This window comes from Olea europaea, chromosome 15 (assembly GCF_002742605.1).
Source record: "Olea europaea var. sylvestris chromosome 15, O_europaea_v1, whole genome shotgun sequence".
NCBI classification, from domain to species: domain Eukaryota; kingdom Viridiplantae; phylum Streptophyta; class Magnoliopsida; order Lamiales; family Oleaceae; genus Olea; species Olea europaea.
Genome location: NC_036251.1, coordinates 25,828,036 through 25,836,775, shown reverse-complemented (window position 1 = coordinate 25,836,775; position 8,740 = coordinate 25,828,036). Strand labels below are relative to the sequence as shown.

Genomic DNA, 8,740 nt, shown 5'->3' with positions numbered 1-8,740 from the left:
ATTCATTATTCTTGCTAGCACAAGAAAGAAACCCTAGCAGTTGCTGTTTTCTCTCTGTGTGGATTTCATTGGAGGCTGCACGATTGGACAGCTGTGGGAGGCAGATTCAAGCTGCTGGAAAGGGATAAAGCGAAAGAGTTTGCAAATCACACAAAAGGTATATTTCTCATCACAGTTTTTATCTAAATACAAAGCTGAATCCTGAATGGGAATTGAAATCTGTTAAATTCCGTTGTGCATGTTTAAGTAAATTCCCAACATAAACCACCAAGAGAAACGCACGCCGCAATTATGGTTGTGTGGTCGTTGCCAACACCTGGAGACGGTGGAATTGAGGGCGGTGGAACGAGAGGGTTTGACGGCGGCGAAAAAGGGGCGTTCAGTGAAGGTGCCATAGGCCCCACATTTCGCGGCGTATTGGGTACTCCTGGACCTCCTGGTGGGGACACTGGACCGCCAGGCTTGGTAGGAGTTGGCGGGTTTGAATAATATGGTGGGTAAGCTGGGGTTTGTGGTTTACCAGTTGTTGGTGTGGGTGATCCTGGACCTGGAGGAGTTTTTGGTGGAATTGGGCCGCCAGGAGTTGGCGAGGGATATGGTGGTGAAGCACTGGGTGGATGATGATGATGTCCACAACCACAACGTTGGCAATCACAAGGGAATGTAAATGGAGCAACAGGAGAAGGTGGTGGACCAGATGGCGGAGGTGGAGGTGGCAGCGGAGGAGGATTGCATGGAGGCGGTGGAGTAGGATTACATGGCAGAGGGGGGTGATGGTGATGGTGATGGTGATGGTGGTGGAGGAGAATAGTAAGGGTAAGCTACCTTAGCTACGCTTTTGAGAGAAGGCATCGATAACTAGTTTTGAGAGCCCAGACCCTTTGGATTCTGCACTTGCAGAGACATTAACTATATATACACAATTCATCTGTAAAGTTGAATGAAATTAAAAATTAGTAGTAGTTATGTAACTTCAATACCTTTTTGTACGAAGTGGGATACATTTTACATTATTAATTTTTTTATTTTACACTATTATTGATTACATGGTTTGTGTTCCCAATATAGTCCCGTTTGAGCCTCATTATTTATAAATTATAATGAGATGAATAATATTTTTTTGAAAAATAAGTGATTGAAAAGTTTTTAATTTACGTGTAATATTATTTTATTAAAAATTGTGTGGTTATAAATAAAAGAGAGAAAAATTTAATTTAATGAGAAATAATGGATCTCAAACGTGGACTATGCCTAGAGTTTTATTTTTAATTAAATATGATACCTTCCATCAAATGATTTGCCTGGAGTTTCATTTTTGACGGCCCTCATCCAATATAAAAGCCGAAAGGTAGAAACAATTATTTGGTTGGTCCATTAGAGCGCTAAGTTATCGTAACTATCATCCCATATGATCCATTATTTGACATTATAACTTTTGCAATAATATTTTTTTGAAAGAATTGTGATTAATAAAAAAAGAAAAAATTTTAAATTTATGTATAGTATTATTTTATTGAAAAATGTGTGATCGAGAAGATAAAGAAAAAAATGGATTAGCTAAAAATCTCTTGAAGTTTAAAATCCTAAAAGTTTTACCTCTTACAAGTATTTTTATGGACCAAAGTAAAATTCCTAGATGATACAAAATTGAACAAAGGTGTTTACAATATGGATATTAGTAAAAAAATATTCTCTAAAAATATAATAAGATATTATTTTTTTTTCAAGACAAAAATAAATCGATTTATAAGAAATTTCGATTTTTGTTACAAATAAATAAATCAGGTCACAATAGTAAGAACAACCCTCCGTTTAGTGGTTTTCTCAAAACTCCACCAACCACCAAATTTCATAGTTATAAACTCCGTTGCTAGGTGAAGGAATAGATTGGGTTAGGTAGGGATTTTTCCTTTTTTCTTTTTTCTTTTTTTTTTCCCTTTCGCACTGCTTGCTTCTATCTTTGTATGTTACTCTTTATATCTAAAATCAATAATGTCAACCCTTTTGCATCAGATAGGAATGACTATAGCACAAAATGTAGTAGTTGTCCCATAGATCTTATACCTATCTAGATGAAGAAAAAATTATGTAAAGAAGAGTATTCTAATTGCAAGACTAAGCCCTTATTTGACAATTATTATTTGGGGAAAGTAAAGTTTTAAATAGTGATTTTTAAGAAAATAATTAATTTTAACCACACATTTTATAAGATTCACAATTTTTTAACCACGCATTTCATCGATTTTTATCAAATCAAAATCTACTAAAAATCTGATATTAATCCCCACCAAACTGTGCTAAATCTTTTAATTATATCTTAAAATATCAACATTGTTAAGAAAATAAACAAAACCATCTGAACACGTTAGTTGTTATTTTCCATATTCAAGGTTTGCAGAATTTAACCCATTTCAGGATTCTAAAATTGAAATTCGGTTTCTTATTTGAGTTTTAAACGAATTGTTAGTATAAATTTTCTAAACTTCCAAAACATGCATATTCATGACTCTTGAGTATTAAGATTCTATTTGTAAAAAGAAGTGAATTTTTTAGGATTAGTCACGAGATCTTACATGTTGATTAATATTTTTAAATTACAATAATAATAAATTAACAAAAAAAGTACAGAAGAAAAATAGGGTTGGTCCATTAGGATAGGCTGGAACAGTATATATTTTCCCAGCACGTTGAGTTGTGGAAATATTTTAATACGGTAAAATAAATAAAGTGCTAGTGTGTTAAACATTATGCTTATTCTAAACGCGCATTAATTAACTAATGTACATGATTAACATTTCTTCTTTGAAGAATGCATTAACATCACTAAACTCTTGTTTGAGCCTCATTCTTCTAAAAATAAAATTTATTTTAACTACACATTTTTCAATAAAATAATATTACAATCAAATTCAAGACTTTTCCTTAATTTTAATCACAAATTCTCCATGAATTTACTATTCAAAATGTATTCTTTTCCCCCCAAAATGAATTTTAATCACAAATTCTCCATGAATTTACTATTTTCTCCCCCCCCCCCCCCCCCCAAAATGAGGCTCAAACAAGGAATAAGTTACAGAATAAACAATGTTTTAAAACAGATCGACCTGAAAATATAAAGGATCAGAGATCGAACAGTCAAACTAGGTCAAATCGGGATCTACCCAATAATTTTTTTTTAAAAAAAAATGAAAACATAAATTTACAAAAAAATAAAAAAATAAATAAAAGATTGGTTTTTGGGCGATTTTCTTAAATTTAAATTGGTGAAATCGAAAACTGGTCAACAGCTGGTCAATAGCTTTTTGGAAGATTTTTTTCTCAACTTGCCCGACTTTCGGTCTAGTTCCTCGATTTCACCGATCGAACCAACTGGATCAGGCTGGTTCCAATTACATCGAGAAATTTGAGGATGAAACTTTAAATATTTTCTACTTTATTTTAAATTTCATAGCCGATCACAGCCAAAAAAATTGTTTATAAATTCAAGGATAACACTATTTGTACATAATTTTTTGTAGGCCCCATCCCATGTGACTGTGGGACATCTTGATGTACAAAAAATTGTATAAACCAGGTAAAACCCTAAATTCAATAACTCGTAATCAATCAATCAACCACCCTAGGAATTGGTCTAATGGTACCTATCGATCGAATATTAATTTATTGGTTGACAGAATAAAAGCATGCAATGAATAGGATAGCATTCTTATATGCTTTTCAAGCAGGTCCCATCTCATATGAATGTAAGATATTTTAATGTACAAAAAATTGTATACACCAAGCAAAACCCTAAATTCAATAACTCATAATCAATAAATCATTGGTCTAATGGGACCTATCGGTCAAATATTGATTTATTGGTTGACAGAACATGCAATGAATAGGATAGCATTCTTATCCTCTTATCAACACATAGCTTATGAATATTCTATTAAAAAGTTCAATTAGGGCCTGTTTGTTGGCCATTAATTTTGCCATTTAATGAATTATTTGACCGTTGCCACTAATTCATCTGACAACCCATGTGCAACCCCTGGGAACCTTTTTTTTTCACACTTTCCATTTGTTGCCGTTACTCCCCAAACGAAAAGGCTACCTGTCTTCTAAAACCGCCGACGACTGACAACAGACCCAAGCGGCCGACCACGAACTGAAATTGACGGTGGGTTTCCTTCAATTGCAGCAGCCAGATGACAATACTTCCAGTCTCCGAAGACCCAGACAGTTTTCAAGGACGCACGCACCACCGAGAAAGCCGTCGAATAATCCCAGTCGTCCGTCCGGTTAGCGACGTCCTCCGCACCCGAAAGGCCGCCGACCACATGGATCCCGCCCGCACACCGGTAGGTTGTCGAACACGAACTTCTCTGATTTCGTCTACTTGTTCGTAAAACAACAACTTACGGACATTACAGGGAGTTCAAATAGTTTCTAGTTAATTTGTTAAACTGTAATTATATGTAGTAATCAACTTCGTTTGATGTTTTGGACTATGCTTTTGGGCAAAATTGATATTGTGGCAGTTCGAGATGCACCTGCCTCTGGGTTCGTATCTCAACTGCCATATGCAATGCGCTACCATTTTTTTCGAAGTAGGATTAAATTGTTTCTACTGCATTTGTTAATCTGTAATTATACGTAGTTATCAACTTCGTTGGATGTTTTGGAGTATGATTTTGGGCAAAATTGATATTGTGGCTGTTCGAAATTTTCCTGCCTCTGGGTCCGCATCTCAACTGCCTTATGCATTGCGCCACCATTTATTTCGAAGTAGGAGTCAATTGTTTGTAGTGTATTTGTTAACCTGTAATTATATGTAGTTATCAAATTCATTGGATGTTTTGGCGTATGATTTTGGGCAAAATTGATATTGTGGCAATTCGAAATGCACCTGCCTCTGGTTTCGCATCTCAACTGCCATATGCATTGTGCTACCCATTTTTCCAAAGTATTTGTTTGGCCGTATTCTCTTCTAAGAAATCTGTCCCTTGACCTATAATACCATAAACTGAGACTAGAATGTTTTATGCAATTTCTGGAACATAGTCTTTGTTAAACCCCTGCGCTTGTGCTCTCTGCATTCCCCCTTAAAATGATAGCATCGTTCATTCGTCTGTTTCCAAATTGAACTTCTGCACAACATCTTTTACGTGTACGTTCTTGTCAAGTTCAAATTTTTAATCTGTAGCTATTTTACAGACTTCAAATGCGTTTAATGAATATTAACGTAAAATGTTTTTTTTTGCGTGATGGCTGGCTTGTCTTTGCAGTGTGGACATGGCTCGCCACCCAGCTCGTTCGTTGCACAGGAGTTCGGTCAAGCCTCAGGTGCAAAATCTTATGCTCGGTGGAATGCCTTGGAGACCCAAACATTAATTGCAGCCTGCGAGACCGCTATTGCCGAAGGCCATCGCAGCGGTCGGTGTTTTACGAAACAAGGTTGGGCCCGAATCTCCACGCTGTTCAACTCAGCCACTGGGTGCAATTGGACAAAGTAACAACTGCGCAACCATTGGGACGCCATGCGTCGAACCTACAAACGTCTCTTCGATCTATTAAAGGGTAGCGGGGTCGAGTACAACGAATCCACTAGTCGAGTCGTCGCATCAGAGGAATGGTGGAATATAAAAATAAGGGTAACTATTTCAATTCGCAGCACACATTTTTCACAATATGTAACCAAACAATCCCGTTCAGTATTTTTCAGTACATTTGGAATGCCTTTTTTCGTATCTTCCCTCTTTTTTGTCCCTCTTTTCGCAGGAGAATAAAGACTACAGGGAGTTCAAAAACAAGGATGTGAGCGAGATATACATTCGCTATCGTACACTTTTTGGCGACAGTTACGATGGGGAGAAGTACGCGGTCACGCGGACTAAGTTGTGCCGAACGGGGTTCGGGTTGTTTGAGGAAAGTGCGCTCGAAGACACTTGGGATGCAATCCCCATCGACGAGGAAAGTAGTGGTTCAAGTGACGAGGCTAAGCAAATGGTCGATGGATCCCGCTTAAACGTATCCGACACCACAAGCTGTGGTAAAAGAAAGTCGTCCGGTGCGACGCGACAGGGTAAGAAGAAAAAAACATCTGCACGCGAGATCGTTCTCCGTCGACCGAGCCACAAGTGCCGCGGAGGAAGTGGTGGTGAAGCTTAATACCATGATGGGCTCAAATTACAACACCGGCACTGCCTATATAGAGGAGCTACTGGCGGCTGGACGGCTAGAACGACATACAACTCTATACTTTTTCGCCTGTGCTATTTTGGCGAAAAAACATTACCGAAGCATGCTCGCCGTTATGAAAGATTTGGATAAGAAATTTGAATGGATTGAGTGGCTCTTCAATGAGAAGGGCAAGTAATTTCACATTTCACTGTACGCGTTACATTTACTTGTGTGTTATCACGAAAAACTGTTTCCCTTTCGTACTCAACTGTCTGTATCCTTTTAAAAGTACTGTATGTAAATGCGCTGCGTGCCTGTGATGTGCAAACCGTTTTAGACTGTTCACCATGATCATTTCATCGTGTTAATATTTTACATGTGCAACATTTCAGGTCAAACTGCTTGTAAAATGATATTTTCCACGATCTTGCCTTGAGAAGTTACCATATACGCACGCGAAAAGTTTGGACGTTAAAAAAAATTGTTTACACTTAAAACCTGTGAAATTTGAAAAACTGTCACGAAAAGTTAGTTAGGAGAGATTGGATCAGAACAAAAAGATTTTCTAAAGAAAATCACATTTCACGAGAAAATATTATTTGCAAGTGCACCATTATTGGTGCATTTCCTACAAGATGACAGCTATATGACACTGTTGCACAGAATCTCTTGAATATTTTTTGGAAGTGCACAATTATTGATACAGTGCGTCCAAATTGACAGCTATAGTACACCGTTGCACAGAATGTACTCCCAGTCATTCCCACTTTCTATAAAAAGCCATGCACGCAGTAGAAAGGAAAAAAATGTGTAGCTTGAGGATGTGAGACGAACTTGCGTTCCACAGAAGTCCATATCTCGCTACTGTTGTGTAATTTTACCAATTGATCATGTGTTGCGTCACAACTGACGTCAACTTCAACTGCGTTCTGGGGTCCGACTCAGATGACGAATGCGATGACGACCGGGTTCTCTACAACTTGGCGATCGATGCCACCGCTTGGCTTTCACACTGCAGAATCGCCGGCGATGACGCAAGAAAATATCACTACAGGCAACAGCGACATATACGACGTTTTCCTTTCTCAAGGAACGGTCACATGTTCATGATGGAGGCCATGGGCGAGAATAGTAAGATGTGCTTTCAAGAATTCCGTATGTATCCTGCAATGCTTCGACATTTGGCTCATGTGTTGCGCGATGAGCATGGGCTACGTACAAACCAGCATGTTGACACCTACGAGCAAGTTGGCATGTTCTTATGTATATTAGCGCACGGGAAGGGATATCGACAGGTGACAACAATTTTCCAACTATTCATTGGAAACTGTATGTCACTACATTAAAGAGGTTCTACGTGCGGTCGTTGCGCTTTCAGCGCGCATGATTCGTCCCAGTGAGAACTACAACGACGGTGTCGAGCCAGAAAGGCCATATCTGAGCAAGCATCCATTGTTTGAAGATTGCATCGGAGCTATTGACGGAACGCATGTAGAAGCTGTGTTACCGCTACATGATCATGTAAACTTCATAGGGCGGAAAGGTATGCTGACACAGAACGTGTTAGCTGCTTGTGACTTTAATTTATGCTTTACGTTCGCGCTTGCAGGGTACTCTGGCAATACACATGATGCGTGCATGCTAGCACGTGCTATCCATGATCCGAAAATACATTTCCCATTACCGGCCCCGGGAAAGTACTATTTAGTTGACTCCGGGTTTGCTCATCGACCTAGGTATATGGCCCCCTACAAAGGGTCTGACATACTTTACGATTTCCAGCAGTTTCGAGACGAGAGAACAGGACGTCGTCGTAGGTTTCGAAATGCACGAGAGAAGTTTAATTTCAGGCACTCGTCCTGCAGAAATGTCATTGAACGTGCATTCAGTGTGTGGAAAGAAAGGTGGAAGATCTTGGATCGCATGCCTAGCTACCCGTTCCGAACGCAAGTAGCCATTGTAGTTGCGACGATGGGAATACATAATTTCATGAGGCGTTCAGGAGTGGTTGACGCTGTGTTCACGAGAGCGGAGGTGGATGAAGATGTAGCTGAGGTGGAGCTTCCCAACGTAGAAGATGAAACACAGGCCGAAATACATTCACCGAAAATACAACGAAGTGAGTGGGACAGACTTCGAGATTATATGGCGCAGCAGCCATGATGCCAATACGTTTTTAAAATATTCAAAAGGCTTGCATGTACGTCTTATGAAAATGTTTGCTTTCTTGGGTGTAAAAGGTGAAATGCAGTAGGGGCCAATTATTGACTATCATTCAGGAAAGTATCATAGGTCAAAGTATTTCCCTTTTTTAACGTGCTTACGGTATGTTTTTCCTCGGTACAATGAACTATAAAATTTTTCTCCGGACCTACGCAGTTGTACAGTGTTTCGTACGAATAATTATTCACTTTGACGTCGTATTTTTCCTTCATTTCGAACACACCCTTCACTTTACTCGTCGCGTAACAAATGTTCACCGTGCGATTTCAATTTTTTTGGTACGTAGCGCTTCGTAATAAAATTAAAATGCTTCTATTCGTAGACACTCTCGAGAGTAGTTGATACAGTGAAA

The 8,740-nt window shown here is 38.7% G+C and overlaps 2 protein-coding genes across 2 annotated transcripts in view; one reads left to right on the top strand and one right to left on the bottom strand.

Annotated features, from left to right (window-relative positions):
- The window catches only part of LOC111411458 (vegetative cell wall protein gp1-like), a 9,262-nt gene extending 8,177 nt beyond the window's left edge, over positions 1-1,085 (bottom strand). Inside the window, exons 1-3 of the mRNA XM_023041988.1 lie at positions 1,047-1,085; positions 920-928; positions 695-821 (exon numbers count right to left, since the gene is read on the bottom strand). Coding sequence (XP_022897756.1) covers positions 695-821; positions 920-928; positions 1,047-1,085 — 175 coding nt within the window. The remainder of the gene's footprint in view (positions 1-694; positions 822-919; positions 929-1,046) is intronic.
- Positions 1,086-7,055: 5,970 nt separating this feature from the next.
- LOC111411457 lies at positions 7,056-8,328 on the top strand. The gene is made up of 3 exons (XM_023041987.1): positions 7,056-7,494; positions 7,544-7,708; positions 7,775-8,328. Exons 1-3 carry the CDS (start codon positions 7,056-7,058, stop codon positions 8,326-8,328), a joined length of 1,158 nt encoding a protein of 385 aa, XP_022897755.1.
- The last annotated feature ends 412 nt before the right edge of the window (positions 8,329-8,740 follow it).

Coding starts and splice junctions, on each gene's coding strand:
- LOC111411457 (XM_023041987.1), top strand. CDS start 7,056: ATGTGTTGCGTCACAACTGACGTCAACTTCAACTGCGTTCTGGGGTCC. Junction 7,495..7,543: donor CCAACTATTCATTGGAAACT/GTATGTCACTAC, acceptor TTGCGCTTTCAG/CGCGCATGATTCGTCCCAGT. Junction 7,709..7,774: donor AAACTTCATAGGGCGGAAAG/GTATGCTGACAC, acceptor TCGCGCTTGCAG/GGTACTCTGGCAATACACAT.